General features: G+C 40.8%; 2 protein-coding genes across 2 annotated transcripts in view; both read right to left on the bottom strand.

Moving 5' to 3' along the window:
- Positions 1 to 12,469, bottom strand: part of prkdc (protein kinase, DNA-activated, catalytic subunit) — a 50,201-nt gene extending 37,732 nt beyond the window's left edge. Inside the window, exons 1-20 of the mRNA XM_061217111.1 lie at positions 12,295 to 12,469; positions 10,635 to 10,711; positions 10,446 to 10,550; positions 9,359 to 9,433; positions 7,903 to 8,011; positions 7,509 to 7,621; positions 7,286 to 7,385; positions 6,584 to 6,639; positions 5,619 to 5,649; positions 5,361 to 5,518; positions 4,796 to 4,942; positions 4,185 to 4,349; positions 3,680 to 3,848; positions 3,037 to 3,086; positions 2,342 to 2,476; positions 1,983 to 2,135; positions 1,482 to 1,594; positions 1,018 to 1,177; positions 475 to 561; positions 31 to 150 (exon numbers count right to left, since the gene is read on the bottom strand). Of these exons, the coding sequence (XP_061073095.1) occupies positions 31 to 150; positions 475 to 561; positions 1,018 to 1,177; positions 1,482 to 1,594; positions 1,983 to 2,135; positions 2,342 to 2,476; positions 3,037 to 3,086; positions 3,680 to 3,848; positions 4,185 to 4,349; positions 4,796 to 4,942; positions 5,361 to 5,518; positions 5,619 to 5,649; positions 6,584 to 6,639; positions 7,286 to 7,385; positions 7,509 to 7,621; positions 7,903 to 8,011; positions 9,359 to 9,433; positions 10,446 to 10,550; positions 10,635 to 10,711; positions 12,295 to 12,469 (2,298 nt within the window). The remainder of the gene's footprint in view (positions 1 to 30; positions 151 to 474; positions 562 to 1,017; positions 1,178 to 1,481; positions 1,595 to 1,982; positions 2,136 to 2,341; positions 2,477 to 3,036; positions 3,087 to 3,679; positions 3,849 to 4,184; positions 4,350 to 4,795; positions 4,943 to 5,360; positions 5,519 to 5,618; positions 5,650 to 6,583; positions 6,640 to 7,285; positions 7,386 to 7,508; positions 7,622 to 7,902; positions 8,012 to 9,358; positions 9,434 to 10,445; positions 10,551 to 10,634; positions 10,712 to 12,294) is intronic.
- A 1,236-nt stretch (positions 12,470 to 13,705) lies between these two features.
- Positions 13,706 to 24,100, bottom strand: LOC133108313 (cytochrome P450 2M1-like). Its single transcript, XM_061217786.1, has 9 exons — positions 23,834 to 24,100; positions 21,960 to 22,122; positions 21,002 to 21,151; positions 20,127 to 20,287; positions 18,514 to 18,690; positions 16,444 to 16,585; positions 16,026 to 16,213; positions 15,798 to 15,939; positions 13,706 to 15,556 (listed from the first exon to the last, which is right to left on the bottom strand). The coding sequence occupies exons 1-9, from the start codon at positions 24,023 to 24,025 to the stop codon at positions 15,372 to 15,374; spliced, it is 1,500 nt and encodes a 499-aa protein (XP_061073770.1). The 5' UTR covers positions 24,026 to 24,100; the 3' UTR covers positions 13,706 to 15,371.
- Positions 24,101 to 25,938: the final 1,838 nt, after the last annotated feature.

The following is a 25,938-nucleotide window of genomic DNA, read 5'->3' as shown; positions in this document are numbered from 1 at the left end:
GAGCTAACACTACCGTCTAAGAGTTCCTACCTTGAGGGCAGGTATATATGTAGTGATGTCGAGAGCAATGATGTCATGGTGTAGGGAGAGGACCAAGGTTAAACAAGATGCCAGCAGCTCATCTTTATTGCGTTTCAGCCGTACCGACACCTGGAAAAACAGCATTGCTCACTCAGCTAAGAACCTCTTCAACTTTCAGTCATAACTCATTCAACTCTGACTCAGCAGTTAACTCAGTAATCACAAAATGTATTCCGCAGTCTCTCGTCATATAATTCATTCAACTTGTTGTCGGATTTATTCAACCATCACTCCTAAATGACATAACCTCTCATTCGCACTATAAATTCAACTCTCTCACTCAGCATGGAATTAATCCAACCGTCATTCTGTTTCTAACACATTAATTTTGTACATTCATTCAGTTTCTAAAACTGGTAACTAGGAAAACAGCCACCAAGAGTATGAAAATACCTCCTTTCCAAACTTCGCAAAGAGTGCAAAGCAAGCAGACTTCTCTGGGTCTTGAGGTGCGGACTCAAAGCTTTTGGTGTTTACATGCTGTTAAATGGAGAAGGAACAATGAATATGACTGCAGTACTGACCAAAATCCTGGACACAAGCAGCTCAGCATGCCCAGTTCATCTAACTGTGCTGACTCGGTAAAGTCAGCTTTCCCAGCTTTCACTTTCAAACATGTATTAAATCCAGGCTAATTTTACCACCAACTGTTTTAATAATGACTTATGAGAGCTTGGTTAGCTAAAATAGGAATGAACAGCCTTTATAGTGGCATGTATTTATGCTACCTGGGATGAGATGGAATTTGCACAAGCTTTTTCTGGCTAGCGTTGCTCACAGACTAGGATGAAAGCAACCATATCTAAAGAATATTTAAGTACATATACCCATTTAGCCAATTTAATAATGACTAGATCTATACACAAATCTATTTCTACAAAAAACAGTAAACGGAATGACTACCATTATGAAAGCGAAAAACTGAAATCAGAATACCTTGAAGTAGTTTATTTTCTTGGCTATTTTCATGGTGACAGAGAGCATCTTGTAGAAGCCGCTGACCAGGGGAAATCGTGTGGACTGCAGGATGAGCGTGTGACTCAGAGGGTAAACCCACTGCTCAAAGTACTCCACGCGTTTACGCAAAAGCAGCTCACTGCAGAGGAACAGTACAGGTCAAACTCCTCACTAACAAGAGACATTGGGCTCATTCCAATCCCTTATTTTTCTCCTCTTTTGCTCCTTCTAACGTCGACGGTCACAGATGAGTCAAATGCATGGCAGACGGGGTGAGAGGTGGATCCACAGGTCGATCTTTTATACAGTATGTCAGACTTCCGCAAAGGATGCGGACCTCGGTCGATTTCCGGGTCAGGAGCAGGTAAAAGATAAAAGAGGAGAAAAACAAGCGATTGGAATGAGCCCAGAGTTACGCAGGCCCATTGACGCTGGAGTCCCACCTGCTCAACTCCACCAGGTTGATGAAGGCAGTGAAGTCCTTGGGCTTGTTTGGTAGGATGTCCACCATCGGGTCAGTGGACGTCATCTGGATGGCTTTGGCATCATCCCCTTTCTGTAACGTGGTGTACATGGTTTAGGGGAGCGACATCAGCTCAGGAGGGAAGAGCAGTCGTCTGGCAGTCAGAGGGTTGCCCGTTCCATCCCGCCCTGGGTGTGTCGAAGTGTTGGTGCGAGCTGGTTCTGCCTGCTGGTTGGTGCCTTGCATGGCAGCCAATAGCCGTTTGTATGTGAGTGTGTGTGTGTGTGTGAATGGGTGAATGAGAAGCATCAATTGTACAGCGCTTTAGATAAAGGTACTATATAAATTCCAACCATTTACCATTTAGCATACTAAATAAAGTGGAAAAATCAACAGGACAAGTTTGTTAGGGTTGAGGGTACCACAATGGAAAACACTGTTCAGATTAACTCTGCAATGTAAAAAACCTTTCTAATCTTACCTCCTCCTCCTCAGGGGTCAGTTTATGCACAGAGAGGTCAAGCTTCTCAATAATTTTAAGAACCGATTTAATCATTTCATCATATAGCAGATGGTTCAGACTCTTCAGTGCAGCAACCTGCGTTTCAAAAGCCCCGTCAAGTATTCCAGAGTGCTGAAACAGGTAGGCAATCACATAAAAACAGAACATAAGCAACAAACATCAATCACAAGATAACTGCAAATCCTGACTTCAAATGTTACTTAAATGCTAAACCTTAACATTAAAACAGGCCTCCTAGAAGTTAAACCAATCAGGGTGCTCCTCTTTACAATTTGTTAAAGGTGGTAAAATGTTATGTTATGAATTCTGAAAAGTACCTTTAAGTGGTCACAGTCAAGCAGGCCTCCAAACAGATCCAGGTAGTCCCGGTAGGAGGGGACCTTCCTTTTGCCAGACTGAAACTGGGACCAGTCTTCTTCCTCAACAGATCTTATGTGAGCCTGAGAGCTAGCCTTCTCCGAGGGAGGGAAAGCACAGTACCATCAGCATTCAACATTCCCGTGACCATTTTTCATAAAAAACTTGTAATATTTTTCATTATAAAATAATGGATTTGCCATAAAGGGGTCAACGGGGTCCTGCATCTTAATGGTTATTTGGTCTGGTTAAAATTGTCCCATCTGTCTCATCCACAGAGAAGTGGTCCTCCAGTAAACCTGAACTCGATAAGACCATTTCCAATTCTGACATTTACAAGCCTAGTGAATCCATTCCATTTTGGTATATCCAGTAGGTCCCTCTCCTTATAGGGACAATAACCCATTAATTCTGCTCATGAAGACATTAAGTACACCATATTTTCATATTCTTTAGCTTTGAGATTTCAGAAAAACAATGAAATTTCAAGTTCAAAACAGCTACCGACTATTTTCTGATAGTTAATAGTTGCGTAAGAATCTAAATTCCCCTTTCAAACACAATTATTAAAATTTATTCCTCTCTGAACAACAACTCCTCCTAAATAATAATCTAGAACAGTGAGCTTGCAGTAGCAGAAGTAGCAGGACCTCACCTCGGGTGGAAGCGCAGGTTTAGAGCAGACCCGAACCATGCCCTGATGCACTGCAAAAACACAACACTCAGTCAAGTCATATATCTTTACACAACTATCCATTTGATTGCCCAAAACATTCAAACAAAGTAGGCTTTAGAGGTACAATCGGTAATTTTGGACTTCTAATGGTCAAGAGAGGAATAGCAGCAGCAAACCCACCCTCTTCTCTGTGAACGCACTGAGATTAGAACTAATTTTTGGCAATTAGAACTAATTTTCAACCAATGAGCTTGAAGTATTGTACAGCTATACAATGTTTTTGTACAGAGTGTCAGTTTGTCAACTGTATATTTTAAAACACAAATTTAAGGACTATAAACAGGCAGAGGGTGAGTCAACGTCGGCCTTTTTCAACGATTTGCAATGGTCTTGTAACCATGTTTTAACACAAACATCGTACCTATTGTACCTTTAATATTTGAAAAGACATTAGCTCAATATGATGGATGCTTATTGAATTATTCCACAACTGCAGCTAGATTTTCCTGGAAAAACACAATCCTGAGGGGAAAAATGCATTTCAGTATCTATGCTCACATATAATTATTTTCCTACAATAAAAAATTTGAAATTCTGATTTGGGCCTGAAACTCCCACTTACCCACAGTCGCAATGAAGTTCCAGAGGACAGGGCCTTTGTTCGCTATGGCAAGCAGCACCTTGACGACAGAGGAGCAGCAGATGGGCTGCATTCTGGGACTGTACTGGGGGAAGCAGTCAATCTGAACAACCAACAGGTGCTCCAGCACCGGCCTGTACACCTCCGGAATCTACAAACAAGGAACATTAGAACAAGGGTCTGGCAACAAGAGACCAGAAAACACCCAATGCCCATAAAATGTAGACATTAATTCAATGTTCAATTGGAAATAGTATCAGATTATTATTTCTTCATCGTAAATCAATCACCTCTGCCACAAAACAGTGGCCCAAGCTTTCGCCTTTATTACATTTAAAATAGGAGGTTGCTCTTTGCCAGAGCAACACTCGCAGCTTAGCTGGATATTTACACAAGTAATTCAGGTTAAGCAACTTGCTTAATTTGCAACTTGCGACTTGCTTGGCCGCGATCCTCCTGAGAATCAAAGTCCCCAGTGATGAATTACCCTGTCCAGGTGGAAGAGGATGCTGGCAATGGAGTCCAGAAAGCTGGGCAGCTGATAGAGGTTGTCGTTCTCGGTGTCCGACTCGGTCAGATACATCTGTTTGCAGCGCTGGATGAGCTCCGTAAACATCAGGTCCACGTCTTGGGGGCACACAACTTTACATGGCTAATGCCGCAAAAAAAAGAACAAGACTTACTGCTTTTAATCAAAGCATCAGTGAGAAATAAAAAACAAAACAAATCCATTACACAACCCCCCCTACTCACCCATCTCCATCAGTCTATGTGGGAAGCTACCCATAAACCAGGGAAACATCACCCACCCAGCCCCCAATGCTCAAACCAAGTTCTGCACAGTATCCCAAAGTATCCCAGAACCAAGGTCTGTGGGCTCATTCCATCATTTATATGTCAGGCTTTCCCAAAAATACGTTGAGCTGAAGGAAAGATAGGGAGTTCCTAACTTCTACTACTATCTCCAAGAAGGAACATTTAAGGGATTGGAATTTCCCTAAAGATGGCGGAACCTGGTCAATTTCCAGGTCAGCAGCAAGAAAGTCGAGAAAAATAAGCAGTTGGAATAAGCCCAGTGTCGCAGAGGAAGACACTTACCGCTGCAAAAAGTCCATATCCTCGGACAGCGATGGAGAGCTCCTTGTGCGTGGATTCCATCGTCCTGATGATGTCACAGAATTTTTGCATGAAGAACTTCAACTTGCTTTTGTGAAGCTCCACGTCCTCTGCTACCAAAACAGCAACCTGTTGAAATGATTCAAACAATAAATAAATCACAAAAGCAGAAATAAAACAAGCAAGCGATCGTTTCAATATTTTCATGATCGTTAGCTAAGTGTTGGTGGAATATTCAGTGTGAAATAAAACTGAGAGGAACAGACTCCTGCCTTTGACTTAAATGATCGTAGCATTTTACTGCTAGAGATGGAAATGGGTGTTATAAAAGGAATAAAGGAATATCTGCATATAGGGGTATCCCCTTTATTAAATATGGAAATGGGTGGATGTGATACGGCATGTGATAAAAGATAATTTATTACATCTAAGATAAGTACAGAATACCTCAGATGCTGAAACATCTGGAAGTAGCAGACGCATCAATGTCTTACCAAGAACCTGACTCTTATATATACAAAATCAGTTCCATGAGCCAGCCAGTTACCTGTTTGAGAAAGGACTCCAGTGCATAGTAGCTGGCCTTCTTCATCTCGCCATTCCGGTGACCACACAATTTGGACATGACATCAAACACTGTCCTGTAGTGATCCATTAGGCAACTGCTAAACTGCGCAGCATGCTTGGCAAACAGTCTGAGCCCAGCTGTGAAGAGCAGTCACACATGGACTGTCATACAACCACGACACACAGCAATACACAGCCAGCAATGAGGCCAGGTCTACGACGGAGACACAAAACTTACCGAAGGTGGCGGCATAGCGCTTCAGTTCCTCCTTTCACACAAAAAGGATACAAATATTGTATGAATGAGAACTACATTTTATATAGGCAATATACACATTTTTATATACACTATATACACATTTACATACAGTCAGCTGCATTATGTTTGGGACAAAGACATGTTTTTTCTGTTGTTTTTTTTTTCTTGATTTCGCGCAATTTTAGATTTGTAATCAAAAATGCATTTGACCTCTTTGCGGTGAAGAAAAATGGGGCCAATTTTCACCTGTTATGCACTGTTCTATTTTAGGCTGTTTAGCTGAAAAATGAGTGAGGAAGGTGTGTGCATGTATTTACAGTTAATGCACCCGTAAATGGTTTATATACATGTATTGCAGAGGACACAGCCATTCTCAAACTATTATAAAAGCCGTATGCTATAGGAAAACGGTACCAATTTAGTACCACCAGAATAGAGCCATGTCAAAAGATTCAAATGGCAACGGCTATGGCTACGTGTTCTAAACGGTTTGACTTGGGGGGGGGGGGGGGGGGGGGGGGGTCTAGATCTCTGCCATGGTTATGTCAGTCAATCTCCAAGAAGCTTGAACAGGAACATAAAAAAGAACTATGGGCTCCCTCCCACAAGCAAGTAATATTTTGGATTTTCAGTCATTTCTAACATTGGCACAAGTGAGACATTTCACCTATATTTTAAATATACCAATGAAGTACATGGCATGTTACAGAGTTCATTTTTTTATAAATGTTATTATTTAGTGCAAAGCCAGGATCAAAATGTTATAATTATACTTTTTTGCAGCCTTCAGCAACCATGATATCCTTTTGCTGGTTCAATATACAACTTCCTGTTCCTGGACAGAAGGAGATGCATCCCTGCTCTAGGTTTTAAATGGAATTCATGGATGAAATGCCTTACGTGAAAGTTAAACAGATGCTAGTAATTAGCATGATGTCACTTACCTGAGGACTGATTGCCTTCAGAGCATAATTGAATATTTCCTTTGATGTTCCTGGATCTAGATGGAAAATGAATAAAACATTTTTAGAAATTACTCAGTAAGACTCAAAATATTACAACCCACAATATTACCTTTTTAATGCACAATAATAATAATAATAATAATAATAATAATAATAATAATACATTTAATTTGTGAAACACTTTCCCCTATGCTCAAACAGTAAGTTGCTGTGACAAAACGCTATATATACACACCCAGTGAGCACTTCATAAGGTATTTATTAACTTCCTTTTTAGTCCCATTAAGTCTTGTGCTGCTGAAGCCTATCCACTTAAAGGTTTAATGTGTTGTGTGTTCAGAGATGCTCTTCTGCATACCACTGTTGTAATGCGTGGCTATTTGCATTACCTTCCTGTCAACCAGTCAGGCCCTTCTCCTCTTAACACCTCTCTCATTAACAACTCGTTTCTGCCTGCAGGACTGCTGCTCACTGGATGTTTTTTGTTTTTCGCACCATTCTCTGCAAACTCTAGAGACTGGTGTGTATGAAAATCCTAGGAGAGCAGCAATTTCGGAGATTTGGAATGGAGGGCTTCAGTCAGATGGGATGATAGCATCTCATTACGCACCAGCGACCCCCTACTGGTCGATCAGGCACCTGCAAATCATGGCTTGAACACATTCAAAGTAAGAGGCATACCTTCCTCCATGGACTTGGTGAAATTGACCATAAGTGCAGTAATTCCTTTTAGGCACCCAGCAACAAGAGGCAGCTTGGGTTCCTTTGTATGAGACATCATCTAAAACAAACACAGTACAAAAACAACAATTTGAGTACAGGGGTTATACAGGTGTGGTACAGGGGCACCAAGAAGGAATAATATAAGAGCAGGTTAAAACATGATCCTAGATAATGGTTTTACCTGAGATTTCAGCTCCCCCAAGTAAGCCTTGTACAGTTTATCGGAATGATTGACCATATCACTTGGCTGCACCTCACCCAGAACTCCGAGAACTTCATAGATGTTACCCAGTACTACAGAAAAGACAAGCACAGTAACGCAAAGTAAATCAGACCTTTTGAAAATTAAAGAGCAGTAGCCCAATAACTATCCTAATAATTGACTTATAATTTGAAACTTTCCCTTTGGAAACTGACAATTGTAAAGCCCAGGGCAGAAACCTCATTTATGGTGCCTGGAAATGGCAAGAAAAAAAATATGAAAAATTGATAATATTGAATAAGGGGAATGTCAATGTAATTGTATATGTGTATACTAAAGTGCTGAATAGCAGGAATAAAACAGGAGTACTCACCTGTGTCAGGCAGTTTATGCTTCTGACAGAGCTCGCCATAAAACTTGTTGAAGATTTCACCAACTTTGAAGTCCTGAACTATGACAGAATCCTTAGTAATGTACAGGACCTGATGCAGTTAGGGGAATTAAAGGCAGGCTTATGTTAAAGAGCATCATTTTTTGCACTGTTACAGAAATATCTGCAGCAATACGGTATACTGGAGGATGAGTAAGCATTATCTTTACAACATCAACATGACCAACAACAATCTCCTGTTCACATGAGTTTGTCTAACTTACCACCACCCTACCCTAAAGGTAAATTAGGGTTGGGTACTGAAACAGTCAAGGTTTGAGTCTGTATAGATTATATCCAGCATGCACTTGCAATCAGTGCATTTTACTTATTCCACAGTTATCGCATTGGCACTACTCTCCGAAATCAAGAGTTGAGACTGAGGAGATGGACACTGATAAACACAACCAGCATTTCAAATTGAAAAAAAAAAAAAAAAAAAAAAAAAAAAAACTGTTGAGGACTTTGCAGTTTCCTCCTCCCATATGGCAAAGAATCTTGGGGTGACTCTTGATAACTGCCTCACCCTGGCTCCACAAGTATCCTCCACTGCCAGAACCTGCAGGTTCTTCTTCTACAATATACGCCGTATCTGTCATCTCCTGACGGAGAGAGCCACCCAGCTCCTAGTCCAGGCGCTCGTCATTTCCCGCCTGGATTACTGCAACTCCCTCCTAGCCGGTCTCCCAGCTGGTGCCATCAAGCCCCTCCAGCTGGTCCAGAATGCTGCAGCCCGCCTGATCACCAGTCAGCCCAGGTCGGCTCATGTCACCCTGCTCCTCATTGGCCTCCACTGACTTCCTATTGCCGCACGCATCCGATTCAGGGTTGGCATTTCAGGCTGCTAAGGGGACTGCCCCACCTTACATACAATCCTTAATCACTCCCTACTCCCCAGCTAGACCACTCCGGTCTGCCAGCTCTGGTCGCCTTATGGTCCCTCACTATGAGCACCTGGCGGTCGAGCTGCACGTTCACGCCTGTTTTCCGTTCTGGTTCCTCAGTGGTGGAATGACTTGCCTACCACTGTCAGGACAGCAGAATCCCTCCCCCTATTTCGACGCAGACTAAAAACACACCTTTTCAAACTGTACCTTAGTCCTACCTCCTGATTTCCCCCGCCCCCCTTTCTGATATCCCTATCCCTCTTGTCTAACCCCCCAAAAAAATTTTTTTGCACTTATGATGACTGTATATTTAGAACAACACTTCATGTGTATTTTACTACTTATGGATGTGATGGTTTAACTTCTGGAAGAACCTATGCACTTGTAAGTGGCTTTGGATTAAAAATGTAAATGTAAATTAAACGACACAAACAACAGCAACAGCAACAGCAACAGCAACAGCAACAGCAACAGCAACAGCAACAGCAAATACAATTCAGCTGAGGATCTACCTTGATGAGAAGCTCAAGTGCTGGGACTCTACATTTGGCTGCCTTGTCCTTGGTATACACAACGAGACACGTATCCTGCAAATAATAATAATAATAATAATAAAAAAAGGCATTAATAAAGACAGTCTACTCAGACAGAATGTAACATTTGCTCTCTGTAATGTGCGTAATGTATTTAACATGCCAGAAGGAAGAAAAACACAGGTGTGCAATACCTTTAAAAAGTGATAAAACCTCCTACATTTTTGTTCATTACACAAATGCCAAAATGAAGAATTATTCAGTATTATCATTTACAGTGAGCACACAACCTGCTAGCCATAATCTAATAGATGCACAGCTACAATGTAAATGGTTGGCATTTATATAGCGCCTTTATCCAAAGCGCTGTACAATTAATGCTTCTCATTCACCCATTCATACACACAGTCACACACCAATGGTGATTGGCTGCCGTGCAAGGCGCCGACCAGCTCCTCAGGAGCATTTAGGGGTTAGGTGTCTTGCTCAGGGACACTTCGACACAGCCCGGGCGGGGGATCGAATCGGCAACCTTCCGACTGCCAGACGACTGCTCTTACTGCCTGAGCCATGTCACCCCACAATCCACACCATTTGCCCACATAATACAGAAATCTCTCTCAAACCATATCATATAAAAGCAGAGTCCATTTTAAGGCCAAAGCTTGTGTTGGCAGGTTTACACCAATAACTAAAACATTCGATTTAACTTCAAATTAAATAATCATGTTTTTGTGCTGGTATGGGAAAAAAACCCACAAACTCGAATCCCTGGGCAAATCCATTTAGACATTTCCATCTATTCCCATGTGGGGATGAAATGTCTGGAGTTCAATTCATTACCAGACTCTGACATATTCAATCACATCAAGAGGGACCTGCCATGGTGGGCATCAGCTCAGCGTGCTCACATACAAAGATACTAAGATACACATGAAATGTATGGGTTCTACTGTCTCTTTAAAAATGTATACATTTATACATTTAAGGCTACTCTATTGTTGCATACAGATCCTTAGCTGTAAGGGTACATCTAGAAGATGAACCCATTAGTAAGGTTGAGTACCTTGATATCAACGGCATAGTTCTTCTCCCAACCTTTAACACTTGAGGACAATTTCTGGAGGACTTTTTCCAAAAGACTGAGGATCTCAACTCTGGCATCGATGAGCTGCAGGAAATGAAAGGCTTGCTCAGACATGGGAAATAACACTTAAGTAATCTGTTAAAGAATGCCTCTGTCCATACAGCTTACTTCTTTGTTGTTCAGAGACTTTCTGAGAAATCCAAGCAGTCCGTCTTCCTTTGAGAATAGTAGTGATATCTGCAGAACTTGACAAAGAGATTACATATGAACTAGGGGTGAGGAACATTTTAAGTTTTTCCCCTTTTATTCCAATGGAAGTGCATTTGATTTTCCAGGGAGAGGATGTGTGTGAATATTACATTTTATTGTATGAAAAACATACCAGCTGGTCTGGCCATATGTTATGCCTCAGTATTACACACAGGAAACTTTGTCGACCTCAACCTCAGAAATACAATCATTACCTAAGTTCCAATTGCCTACGAGCAACCAAAGGTAACATCTGCTCGATTTTATGTCAAAATGTAACCAGAAAACACTACCAGTCCAGCATAAACAGCCAAAACAATTCTGATATGACAGCAAGCCATTTAGCTAAGTGATGAACATGGCCAAAACTACAGTATTGATTGTTATCCCAAAGCAAGTACTGTCTAAATACAGGATAAACATAATGTCCAAGTGATTTTTTTGAAAAAACTTTGTGTCTCTAATCTCAGTGCAGCAGTTGCATGAGTAGAACCAGGCAGAAAACATAATGAACACTTCGAACAAGAGCTTTGAATGCAAATATTTGGAATAACAATACCATAAGCTGCCAAAATGCCAAAATATTGGGTGTTTTGCAGGTCTCATCATAATTCAATTCAATTTCACATAACAAACAGAGCTTGAAAAACAATTTGGAGCACTTATCAACAATCTCACAACTGTGCACTTTCTTACAACTGTGCACTTTCTTACAACCGTCTCACTCTTTACATTACGTTATTGCCATTTGGCAGATGCTCTTATCCAGAGTGATGTACAACAAAGTACAAAGTGCATACCCATAACCAGGAACAAGTGCGCTGAAAGACCTAAGAGGGAAGTACAAGTGCTAAGAGTACAACAAAGATAAGGACTAGGGCCTAGCCTATTTGATAAATCTGACATTGGATTATATCTAAAACCATTTCAGCACAACACAATAGAATGATAAACACTTACGTCGGACTTACACAGCCAAACAAAACTAGCAAAAATATCAGATATCATATCTTTTACCAATCATCTCAGGTTGCAAAACATTTTGGCTGTAGCACTCTTACAACCATCTCACAATCGTGCACACACCATCTCAGTATAGTGCACACTCCCTTTGCAAGCATCTCACAACAGTGCACACACCATCTCAGTATAGTGCACACTCTCTTTTCAAGCATCTCACAACAGTGCACACTCTTAACAAACCAAGATGGTAGTAATCAAAGACTGATACCAGAACATCATCAGAGATCGCTTATCACAAGAAGATGGTCATAATCAGAATCGTTCATCAGAACTGCTTCGTCTGATTTGCACAATATAGGCAAGTCGGTGGTGGTTTAGCTAACGTTACATAATTATATGCTCTATTCAATAAAGTTGAATGATGTAGGAAGCATAGCATCTAGGAAGTTTGAACTTGAGGTAATATCGAAGATGTAAAGAAAGCTGCAAGGTTTTCGAGATATGACTCGTATTAACTTTCACTCTCTTGTCTGTTCTAGCGCTTGCCTACTCTCCGGTAAAACAGGGTTTAGCGATGATACGACTGAGCATGCATGCAAGGAGCTCGCAAGCTTACCCATCTCGTTTTCTGTCCTTGTAATCATGCACTCCTGTCCCAGGTCTCCAATGATATCGTTACAGTGCAGGGCCACATTTCTCGTTTCAGTGTCGCTGAGAAAGGTATTAAGTTTCGCCAGGTGTCCCCGAATCCCTTCAGCGGTGACCTTCCCATCACTCGGAATGAGCGCCATGGTGGTCACATATACTCGTTAAGCTGAAGTAACGCTCTGGCATTGACAGCAGAGCAAACTTTCTACCGTATCAATACAGTTCAGTGGTTGCAGGCATGTTCGTCAGTGGAGGAGTGGGAGGATATCCACAATAAGAAAGCGACTTCCGGTAACTATCAGAGTGGGATATTTCACAATAAAAGATATCACTTGCATTTTTATAACAAATTGTTTTGTAGTATTGAATAAAAAAAAATATATATATATTATCCTTCTGCAATTATAACATTATGTGGTTATTTAACATATTTGTAAGTCCTCATGAATAACTCCTCGTTCTTCTTCTTCTTCTTCTTCTTTGGGTTTTAACGGCAGCTTGCATCCTTAATGTCGCACTACTGCCATCATCTGGAGTTAGTTAACTCCTATTGTGTCCAGTATATACTCCAGTATGTTCTTTACTCCAGCTCCTGTTAGCCCTAATCTTTTCATTTCTTCCATCATGTCCATTCTCTCTAATACATATTTCCTGGAACTAATATGTATGTGCTCTACAGTGTCTGGTACCTCACAATAACCGGTTGGATGCTTCCCTTTTATGTGAAGTATACTGTTTAGATTACTGTGTCCTATTCTTAACCTAGTCATGATTCTCCTCTTTCTTATTTCCCCCCCTACTTCTCACATTACCAACTCTATTTTGAATGGAATGTAGTTGTCTTCCTCTTATCTCCTGATCCCATTTCTGCTGCCACTCTTTATTGATTTCCTTCCATACAATGCCCTTTGCTTCTGATTTTCAGAGTCTAACATGTGTATCTATGTTTTCTTTTTTAACAGCTTGTTTAGCCAGTTTGTGCACCCTTTCATTACCAAAAATGCCTGTATGAAATTAATATGACCTCAGTGCTTTGCTTCCTTATTCTTGTGTGTATTGACATTATTTCATCAAGTAAATCCTGTTGTTTACTGGATACACCTGACATGAGGCTGTACAGAGTAGAGACTGAATCAGATTAGGACTTTCTTTGGTTTGTTTTGATCAATTCATTCTAGAGCCATCAAGATGGCGTACCGCTCATTAAGATAATACAGCTCAACCGTATATACACTTAGGTAATTTGAGGTCCTACATATTTCACCTCTATGGCTTGGAACTGCAACTGCAGAACCTGTGTTTCCTGTTATTGGATCCTTTGATCCATCTGTGAAAACATCCACATAGTCTTTATATTTAAATTGCTTATAGCCATAAAATTCACTCACCAGATCTGCACTTTTATTATTTAAATTTCAAATCTACCACCATAGGTTCTAGTATCCACACTGGGATTATAGGCCATATTACAGTTGGACAAAACTCCCTGTTTAGCCAAAACTGTTCTCTCCCTTTCCCAGCTGCAAATTTGTTTCTATTCATCAGCTGCATTTTTAACAAGACAGTTAAGCACCTCAGCCAGGCACCCGGAAGCAAGCCTGCACTGCGCATGTTTGTGTTGTGAGTGTAAAACAAAGAGCACAGTAAAATCATTAGGATGCACTTGCAGCCTGCAGCTGTAGCCGGTACTCATACACACGTCACATAACATATGATTGAGTCAATTCAATAATTAAGACCAGCTTGAAATCAAACCAGCTGCTTAAAAATAGAGCTGGTCAACCATCTACCAGCTGGTTTTTTTTTCAGCCGGGATAATATATTGGCCGCTATATAAAATGCCACGCCCTATAAATAGCACCTCCTAAAGTGGGCAAACTGCTTTGTGGCAAATGTTCCATTGGCCGAAATCGATCATCTGAACCAGCTGAACTGGTTAAGGTTGCAAGCTAAAACATTTTCCAAGGCTATTCATGCATTCAGAGGAACATGCATTAATAACAAAATATTAATAAAATGAAAAAAACATGTGTGTCTGAAATATGGTATTATCCCACGTCTATTGGAACAGATATTCATTGTGTAGCATTGTAGCCAATGCAAATGTACTTGCTTATTTAACTTATGAAATCTACATACTTTGGATAAAATACTTCATCATCTAAATAACAAATCACATACAACATAAAAGGTCATGAGTAAAGAACAGCAATTACCATGCGTGAAAAAGCTTCAATGAAAGCATATCCATATCCAAAGAAATTCCTCCAAATCTCATTACAACTTGCAACATGCATAGGGCCTTACTAACAGTGCATTTGATCTATGTCTTGATGAGGGTTGTTGAGGTGTCAGAATTATTTTAGATAATTTCCCACCGAATTTCAAATTTCTAGCATAACAATACAACAAGTAACAATGTAACATAGCTACTGATACTGATAACTGCTATATTGGAGCATTTGGGAATTTAGACTGCCAAAAGGCAGCAATACAACTGACAATATTACAGGCATATTGCAGCCATCTCAGCAGTTTGCTTTGCCAATGCTATTGTATCTTCAAGCCCTTTGTACCCATGTAGATGGCCATGTGTTTTTCAGTTGAAGTTGTAATTTTTTGCTGTTGCAGTTGTAATAGAATCACTATGCATTCATCATTTAATCATTTATTTAATCATTTATAATAATTTGTGTGTATCAATATATCTGATATACATGCTGAATTGTTGTGTGCTAGCAAAATATGTATTCAAAATGCTTATGCTTGCTGAAATGGAAATGTACTGCCAGTGTAAGCGCTCCTGATTAAAACATTAATTCTGTGTGCGTGTGTATGTGTCTGCGTACAAGCACAAACAGCTCAGCTACGGGCTGATTCACTAGAACATCCAGCACTTTGCTATCAGCCCCAAGGTTGTTTCACAATCTAATTGATATGAAACCACCTCGTGCTTCTTCTCACCATATACGGTACATACATGGATCTGACTAGGGCAAAAGGCCACTGGACTTTTAATGAATGCCCATGTTGTGGGCATTGTACTTATTCTCTGAGTTTGGCATAGCAGCTGTACACGCGTGGCAGCCGTCCGAAGCTACAGCCAACAGGGCTGATCTCCAGCTCTTCTGGGGGCACTGTGGCTGTGAAGGTGAACCGCTGGAGGAGGGATGAAAAGAAGAGGAAGAGCTCGACCCGTGCCATCCCCTCCCCCAGGCAGGCTCGTTTCCCTGGAGATAAGATGGACAAGTTGTTTGGTCATCTGATTTTCAACACCATTGATCTCTCCTTTACAAAGATTTGCTACACCAAATATTAGCCTATCACAGACTCGTAACTATATTAGCCTGGTCGACCAGGGTACCTTGAAAGCAATTCAGCATTTCTGCATACAGATGATACCCTGGCACACCGGTCAAACATAGGACTAGCAATAAGAATCTATAATAAAGCAATAAACAGAAACCCAACCTAGTCCAAATGCCAGGAACCCATCATTCTTCCTGAAGCTCCCATCTTCATTCAGGAAATTCTCTGGGTCAAACACATCAGGGTTTTTCCAAAGTTTTGGGTCGGACAGAACGGATGACAGAAGAGGAAGCACCATTGTACCCTAGGGAAACAAACAATCATTTATTATGCATCAATACACTTCACCAACTAAGCATATCTTGTCACCAGGACTGTAAATGGCATCACCTCAGGAATGCAGTAGCCTCTGAATTCTGTGTCCCTCATCATTTTGTGTGGAACAGACGTAGGGGCGAGGTCCATAGACCGCTGCACCTCATGAACGACTGCATCAGTGTAGGGCATATTCTGTTTGTCCTGGATGGAGGGGCTTCTGCTGCAGCCCACCACCTCATCGATCTCCTTCTGAACCCGCTCTGGAGAAACAAGCACAGTTTCTTTTGGGCACAGTGGGATGCACTGTTGGATTTTAGGAGCCAGGTCAGTATTACTCAAGACTCACAGGGTCTGGTGATTTGTGCTTGCTCTTTAAAACCAACAGCCAATTTATCCCCAAATGAGCCAAGAAAACAGTTGTCAGTTTAAATAGTCAATTGAGTAACAACAATGTTATGCAGGCCATTTGGAAGTAATGACTGGTTGGCACCTTGGACGTGAGGGTACTTCATCATTAGCAGCAGGGCGTGTCTCAGGGTAGAGCTGGTGGTTTCTGTTCCTGCAGAGAACAGTGTCCAGATTGAACTCACGAGGTTGTCAAAGTGAAACTCAGTGCCAGGCTTGTCTTTCTCCTTTAGAGAGGAGAACAAAATCACAATGAGATCAGCTTGAGCTTTTCTTTTGCAAAAAAAAGGTACTAAATACGTTTTTTAATTTTTTTATTCAACCAAATCCAATGTTGAAGAGTGAAGAGGCCACATGTCAAAACCAAATGAGCAATTACTTACATACAAATGCATACAAAAATGACTGTTCAAAAGTCAAAAGTCAGGCGATCATTCACAATCCAGTGGGAACAGGCTGTAGGTGGTGCCTGGCCAATGAGATCCAAATAAATATGATAAAAGGTTCAAATAAATATTATAAGTTTGGGAGTAGAATTTGTCAGTTACTGAAAGGAATGACTCTTAGAGCCAAGAAAAAAGCACAGATACATAGTATCTCACAGATAGATGCTGTATAAATGAAGGACTTACAAAAGGACCATTAAGAACATTAAAGAATATTCATGGAAAATTATATTTTCTCAAATTGTATTCAAATTGTAATATAGAACATTCAAAACTATTGTTGTGTAATATTCTCTGTGATTGCTTGGTATTGATACCTGCACTGTGAGCCTCCAGTGCCCTGGATCCACTAGGGCAGGGGTCTCCAATCTTATCCAGAAAGGGCCAATGTGTGTGCAGATTGTTGTTTTAGCACAGGACTAAGACAGCTGATTCTACTCATCAAGGTCTTGATTAAAGACCACTATTAGTTCATTAGCATAATCAGGTGTGTTACTGCTGGGTTAATTAATAAAACAAAAACCTGCACCCACGCCGGCCCTTTTAGGATAAGATTGGACACCTCCGCACTAGGGCATCACCTGAGATGCACTTACCCACTGCTCCTCTAGAGGGCGGGAGTGATGCATTCAAGAAGGCTGATCTCCTACACCACAGAGGTTGATCTCCCGCCCAGTGGGCCGCAGTGTCTGCTGGTTTTCAGGGAGTTCTCAGCACCAGTGGTTCATTGATTGGCTAAAAAACCCACACCCTTGTTCTCAAGGCCTTAATTGGCAGTTGATTGAAAGGAAACCACAAAAACCTACAGACACTGTGGCCCTGTGGGAATATATTTTAAAACTCTGCACTACACTGCCTGGCATGAGGAATACCCCAAGTTCCCAACACCATTGCACCTTTTACAACTACAATGTACAGCAGGTGGGCGAGGTATGGCTAATTTGGCAAACACATGGCTAATTTGGTGAATAAAACATCTTATCTGGAATCAAGTGCATCTCTATAACACTTTGTTAAGAGAAAAAGTCATTTTTGTACATTATTTTTCCCCCACAAATTGGTTCATTTCCAATCCTGCAAGTTTTTAACTGGATAAACATCTGCGTCTTGTCACTATGAGAACAAGGATGATTGAAACAAGAATGTAACTACAAGAATGTAACTGCTCTGGAATGATCTGTGTTCATAGTCTTGAGAGACTTTAAACTCTGCAGCTGAATGCTATATAAATATGTAATCACTTGGGTAACACCCCACCCACACACATCTTGTGCCTAACAACACCCTTTAGCCACGACTACACTGGAAATATACCACCACCTCTCCTGCCTCACTGCTTTACGTGTAGTGGCCTACATTCACGTATTTTAAAAATGGCATTTAATCTTTTTAAAGATTTTCAGGCAACCCCATCCTGAAATGGAACGACCCAACATGGGGTCCCGACCCACAGTTAGGGAACCCCTGGCTTGTAATCATGTGAGCTTGATACTTCCAGTCACATTCAGTAATAAAAGGGAGCATTCTGCAGTTTACAGATTTTTGTACCTAATAGAATGGCCACTGAGTGTATTTCAGGGACTGGAAATATTAAAATAACATTTAATAAAATACTGATGGGGGGCAGACGATCAATTAATGTGTGTGTGTGTGTGTGTGTGTGTGTGTGCGCGTGTTTGAGAATACTTTTCTCTCTTTAATTTCATTACCTCCAGCATTCGAACCAGGAAAGCTTCGATGAAGTCCTGAGGGGACTGAGTGTCCAGGTTTTTCATGCGTTGCTGAGCTTCCTGTTTAAAGAAATCTCTCACCCTTTCCAGGTGCTGAAAGAGCTGGTGGTGAGGGCCAGACAGGCACCCCACTATTTTGGGAAACACATTGAAGAGCTGTTGGAGGAACAAGGTGAGAAATTGTTCCACATTAGCCTTCAGTGTGCTCCAATACAAATAGACATTTCATGTCAGAATACCAGAAAATGAAATCTAATGTAATCTAGAAGCTCAACATAGCTGAAGTAAAGTGATTCTTCGAATACTGTGCCAATGTGTACTTTCGGGAAAACATGTGCAATTATCCAGAACCGTCTGTACAGTGCATAATGCAATATTGTAGCTTGTACAGTAGTGTGCAGTGATGATTATACACTCAACACAATGAAGATAAATCAGAAACCAAGTAAAATTCAAGTATTTAATGTAATATTGGTTCATGTAGATGAAAATAAGTAAACAGAGAGCTCCTTCCTTCGTGCCATCGCGTTTAACACTGTGATGCTGCTCAAAGTTTGTGTTACCTTAAATACTGGAACAACTGAATTAATATTGCAGAATAATGTTGCTCAAAAACAGTTTAAACTAATGAACAATCATGGAATGAGCCTATAAACATGCATTCATGCTATGCAAAAGTTAAAAAATAAAATTGTGACACCTTTCAATTTTTCTAAAAAAATGTTTTCATTGTTTTTGTTTAATAGCCATACTTTTACCCCAATGTAATTGTGGGAATTATTTTTTGTTCTCATAACCTACAATAGTATTGTTCAATACATTTTCACCCAAAAATGTCAAACTTTAATTTTTAAAGAAGTAATATATTACGTGTCACGTTTCAGGTCTGTTTGCCATGTTTTATGTTTATTTCATTTTGTCTTAGTCACTAATTGTCTTATCATGTATTATGATCTAGGTTCTAAGTCTAGGTTCGTCATGTTGTTTAGTTTGTTTATTTTCTTGTCATGTCTAGTTATGTTTCGTTACGATTTATTTAACCTTGTTATGTTGAGTGGTTATCGTCTTAGTTCGTTTAGTCTGTTTCGTTGACCATCGTTTGTTTTTGTCCACGTCCTCGCCTACCGTTTTTGTACATTTGCCTCGTTGATTGTTTTATGGTTTCGACTTCTGCATCGCCCTCGACTACGACCCTGCCTGCCGTCCGCCTGTGCTTCTGCCCCGCTGACAGCTCTCCTGCTACCGGACCTCCCTGCACGTCTACCGACTACGAGTTCGCCTCTTCCCTCGGCCCCGTGCTTTTTGTTTGTTTATCGTTTGTTTGGCTGGATCTACGTGTATGGACTTTGCTTGTTTTGACTACGCTCCTGGGATTCGTCCCGAATAAAGACGGGCTTTGGGCAACCCCCACGCACCCGTCTCATTAGGAGCCCTTTTAGACAAACGTGGTGGTGTATAATCATCACTGCACACTACTGGATATCTTTTAGTATTGTAACATTTTGTCGTTTTGTAATGTGCAGGATACACACATGTCATTGGTTAGACAAGCAAGGGAGTCCTGCAGAGCAAATAAACAGTGTGATATGCACCTGCCCTTTGGAGCTGCTGAGGAAATTAAAATAGCCATCAAGTCCATGTAGGAGGAATGTGAACTGCGGGTCATGATATTCAAACCTCTGGCCAAATACAACGGAGCAGATTACATTGGACACGGCATTAGACAAGAGGTTGTTTGGGTTGAAGAGAGAATCTGGAAAAGAAAAGGCACAGGCTTTTAATGAATGACTAAGCTTCTCTGAGTAATAAGGGGATTGTACAGCTGAGGCAACCCACATGAAGTTGAATCTTGGAAGTAAATTTTGGACATTATACTCGGAGCAAGGCCTGGCTCTTACAGATTTAAGGTGCCCCTGCAATTGCCTAGTAAATCTGGCCCTATATGAGGTACTCTCAATTTAAATGTATTTTTCTATTTGAAAACATGGTAAAATCATGACTATAATATGTATTTGAATGCTGCTTTTATATACTCATGTTTAATATAATTAAATAGTCATATACAACTAACTTACTATCATGTAAAATAAAACTATGTTTCATAGAAAGCAATTTAGAATTACCACTTAAGTATCAATAATGTAACCAGCAATAGTATACATAACATAACATAAGGGTAAGCATAACAGCTGACCAGTCAAATGTTTGCTACCACTGAAATTCTAAGTATACCATCACCACAGTTGTACAAGATAAACAAGTGGGATTAAAGCACAGCATGTGCCTTCAGTAAATAGTTCCACTTTATCTGTTATTGCGTACGTACTGGCTGTCCTCCCTCTGAAAAAAAGAGATTCAACTACAGGCCATACAATTATCAAATGGTAGGTGTTGATTTAACAACCCCGTAGGTGGTTTGTTAATTATAGATTACCCTTCAAGTTCAACTGGTCAACCAAAAATCTACCTCCTTGTTCACTGAAGGCTTTGACCAAAAACCCAGCCTCCTCCTGTACCCTTTCTTCAATACTCCTCCGTCCCATTCCAAAATTCTTCAGGGTCATGATGGAGAACCTTCGTAGATCCCTCCAACGGGCACCACTGCTTGCCAGCACCCCTGTTAGCACAGCATGTTTTCAGCACTATAGACTGAAGACCCTCCTGAGATCCAGCAGGTAAGAAGTTATACACGTACTGTAATTATTAATTTGGATGCAGTCCAGCGAGTGCTGTGGTACTGTATGTTGGACGATTCTGCATTTGCTTAGAATGATCGCCATTATTCTATAGAAATGAATTACATCCAGCACAGTTTGCCTGGCCCGCAAGACTTGGATCAAACTTCAAATCAAATATTAATCAAGATCCAGCAACTCTCCTCTCAAATGTTTTCAGAAACACATTTTTGTGGATTGTGTCAGAGAAAAAAGAGAAAGTTTATCATATTGCATATTGCTCCATTTTGCCAAAACCAATGAAGGCCTCAATCCGCAGGGACTTAATCCGGGCTTCAAATAGATGTTGTTATGATTTGCATTTCATATACTGTAGTGCTGTTCAACTTTGTATTCAGCCAGGTACAGTATCGGTTATGCTATGTGTGAGTTTCATTAACTGTTTTCACTGTTTTCATGAATTGTGCCTGCCTAGCCAATGACCTCACTGCACATTACTGCTTCAGGGATGGGAATGACACTCGGCTATCAATGCATTACTCAAATGCACATCCTCGCATGCACTCAAAAGGATTACCTCCAGAGAGACAAAAATCTACCTACTCTCATACTCTCAAGTGTTTATCAGCAAAAAAATATTACTAATACATATTCAATTTCAACATGCTGCTTTGGTGACATTTTTAATTCATAATAATTTAGAAAACAGAGGAATGCAAGAAACACTGCAAGTAATGTAATTTTGCTCACCGAAACCTTTGGTGACTTGAACGAGTATGGGGTAGCTTGCCCGGCCGGAAAACTCCTCTCCTTTGTTGACGAGAGCTTCCTTAAGGGTCTCATACCCAGAGAGCACCACCACCGGCTTGGGCCCGAGCCACACGGTGAAGACCGAGCCATACTGCTTACTGAGCTGAAAGGGGGAAAACACTGTTATTATCAGTGTGCTCTGAGTCAGCCCAGACGGGCAAGCCAGCCCACGGTTTGCAGAAGAGAACTTCTGCAAGCATAAGTCTCACAAGCCATTTTAAGCTCACACGGACATGTCAGTCATGAAACCTTGCCCTGAGGATGTATCTCACTGATGTGAAGACACATATAACCATTATATAGTGGATAAGAGTCAACCTTATACTACGGTATGTCTGGGTTTGCGGAGTGGGGTGGGCAGAGAGATTGCTTAAAAATAACACAAAGTCTTAACCCATCCCCTTCACAGGTCCCAGGTAAATAATTATAATAAAGGCAAAATAACACAGGCGCTGCCTGGCTCATTCTGCTTCATTGCTTGTCCTATGCTGCCATTCCATGCTATTGCTACATTTGCTAGCTGCATTTGCTGTAATGATCCTGCTTATTCCAGAATCATGCCTTTTTGGGCTCCCCCCACCCCAGCATCCACCTGTGATCTCTGCTTCTCAAAGCTCAGGGCTTAAGGGGTTAAATCAGTTTAGGTTTGTACATTGAAGTCAATGGGCAAAAATCTCTTCACAGCTTCAATTGGCCGAGGGTATGCTACCCTGTCTAGTTATATTATATATGTCTATAATGTGCCCTGGTAGCAGGAGCGTGCAGGGTGTCGTAAAACCATGCGGACCAAATTAGAATTAAATAAATCGTAGATCTTCTTCTGTGGGGCTCAGAAAAAAATCAGTCGCTGAACAGTAATTATCTCATTGTGAAGAAATTTTAGAGTTCAAAAGTACGGTCCAGAATAATATAATTTGGCCAGGGTAAATTCGTTGTTTTGAATGGACTTCAATATGGAAATTTGTTTTTGGCGTCAGAGGAAACTGCAATACCTACAGTAACCACTGGAGCTTGCGAGCTTCTACGAGAATGGCAATCCCAGGCCATCTGCTGGATACGTGCTGTCTAGTTTTCACTGGCTTTTGAACTGAGCATGCCATGGCTTGAACGCGCTTGAACCGTGAAGCGCACTAACACCCAACGGCGCAAGGCAAGATGTGAAAACAGATGATGAAACAGAGAACATTAAGCCATGGTAGCTTTAGACAGTACCTTATATTTTCAATGAACACAAGTGGAGTTCCCTTTGTCCCTGTGATATTTTCTGGAAACAAATTATTTTATTCTCATTAATGGAGAAGACTGAGCTGAATTTCCGAAAAGGCCAGGATTATTCTTGTAGTCAAAGGTGTCCAAGAATTGTAACCCTTTTATTTTGAAATGTCATCATTGAATACTTTGTTTCGAGGCTAAACATGAACAAAATGGTTCATTCGATTGTCCATAAAGCGTTCCCACACAAAAAAATAGTTTGAACTAAAGAGCAGTCGGAACAGTACTGTCCTCTCAGGTCCACTTTTGCACTTGTTCTTGTGTTTGATTTGCACTTTGTTGTACGTCGCTCTGGATAAGAGCGTCTGCTAAATGCCACGTAATGTAATGTAAAAAAAAATGTAATGTAATGCCGCAAATACTGCACATAAAGTAGTGAAACTAAATAATAGCTAAAGTAATAGGCTACTGCAATTATATATGTGAGGCCAAAATATTGCATCCTACTGCAATAATTGCACTTTTTTCTGCTTCCTAGTTTCACATGTAGAAAATATATAGGCACATGTTAGTTTCCGCATGTTACATGTTATATCACTCACCGTCAAGTAGGTCTTGTAAGGTTGTCCTATATCCACTTGAAAAATATTTCCTAGCAATGGAAGTGGTGAGGGACCCGGCGGCAGTCTTGCTGTGTTGCAATTTTTACCCATATTTTTCCAAAATAACACAATAACTGTGAGACCCAGCAAGAGACCGGTGATATTATTCGACAGAAGCCCTAAAATATCCATTTCTGAACTGCCCGTTATCTTCGAGGCGAGTTACGTCTGTGTTATTTGGCGCAACCTGTGCTTACTAGCTTTGACCTGCGGTATAAAGCGGTGCTTTATCTGAAAACCTTAGGGCGGGGAGTTTTCGCTGTTCCGAAATTAACCAATTAGTTCGCGTAAACGCCTTGCAACTATATATATATAAAATGTGCCTTGTGCCGTAATCTAGGGGGACCCGGTGTCTTCTTTTTCCCGACATTTCCTCTTTTTGGACTGTAAATATCTGTTCAGGTGGGATTTCTAAATCACTAAACTGTCTGGTTAGTTTTTGCCCTGTCCTCTTTTTTGAATCCAGTATATGGTCACCCTATGTAATCATCTGTGTTCGATGAACTTGCGTTGTCAAAGGTTTTGTTTATTGACAGCTGTGCGAATAAAGCACTAAATGTGTACATTTGTGAAAGAGCTATCTCTCCGACCTTGTTATTGCTTTCCCACAACAATTTTACCATCAATTATTGGTCCAGTATCCCGCCCACACAATTCAGAACTTGTATGACAGCATTCCAAGAAGAATTAGGTAGGTGAAAAGATGTAATCCAAGAAGGATTGGGGGGGGGGGGGGGGTGGAGGGGGGGGCACCCTTGTCCAAAATAATAATGGTCCAATGGTTCCCTGGCGGTCGAGCTGCACGTTCACGCCTGTTTTCCGTTCTGGTTCCTCAGTGGTGGAATGACTTGCCTACCACTGTCAGGACAGCAGAATCCCTCTCCCTATTTCGACGCAGACCCAAAACACACCTTTTCAAACATTACCTTAGTCCTCCCTCCTGATTTCCCCCTCCCCCCCTTTCTGATATCCCTATCCTCCTTGTCTAACCCCAAAAAATATATATATATAAAAATAAAAATTGCACTTATGATGACGACTATATATTTAGAACAGCATTCCATGTGTATTTTCCTAGTTATGGATGTGATCCTTTGACTTGTGGTAGAACCTATGCACTTGTAAATTGCTTTGGATTAAAAGCGTCTGCCAAATGACAAAAATGTAAATGTAAATGTAAAATGTAACCCTCTCACAACTCCCTCAGATCTCAGTCACTGAAATCTGATGTTTAGATTATATTCATGTTTGGTATCATTTTGCTTGGCTCGGTGCAACTGGTGCAATGGTCCACAACAGTATACCTGAGACATCAGGAACGTAGGGAAATCTGTCCTAGTGAAAGCCATTTGCCTCGACCACCTGGCCAAATCCCACCGCCTGGGGAGGTATGGCTCTAAATTCCAAAGAGCTCTAATCCCCAAATTATTATCTTGTGGATGACTTTATTACCTTTTATGACTTATCCACTACAGACCTTTTGGCCTCATAAGGAGAGCAAATCAAGCAATCTGGGAGATCTCTAAATCCTGTTCAGGGAGACTGTTTCAGTTTAGTATTCCGTAGTAATCAAGTCTAAATTATAAATAAGAAATCTACCAAAGTAACTAATCTAAATTATTCTAAAAATGGAGTCAGATAAAATGAAAGTTGATTTATTGGCCCTATTTCGGAGATTCTTGGTCTGCCCGGACCAGTATAAAGTGCAAGGCTGAGTGGTACTACTGTCTTTGTAACATGGTTTATATATTGGCTGATCTAGTCTCTACACGTTCCACTGTGCACCAGACATTTACAACTTTCAGGGAAGCAATTACTGTGCAGTGTAAATAACATTACCTGGCGACTACACTTTCATACAACAAGAGTTCTTTGGCTTGACTCCATAAGGGAACTCATTTTAATTCTTCATAGAACCATCTATGATAAGTATGAAAAGTGTGAAGGCTCGCAGAATGAACCCTGTTGCCCTTGAACACAGAGGAGCCTTTTGGAACCCTTTCTTCTGTGGGTGTACGGTGTCATGTGCCAGCTCACAACAATGG

The sequence above is a fragment of the Conger conger genome, chromosome 13 (genome assembly GCF_963514075.1).
Source record: "Conger conger chromosome 13, fConCon1.1, whole genome shotgun sequence".
Taxonomy (NCBI): Eukaryota; Metazoa; Chordata; class Actinopteri; order Anguilliformes; family Congridae; genus Conger; species Conger conger.
This window is presented reverse-complemented; position numbering and strand designations above follow the sequence as displayed.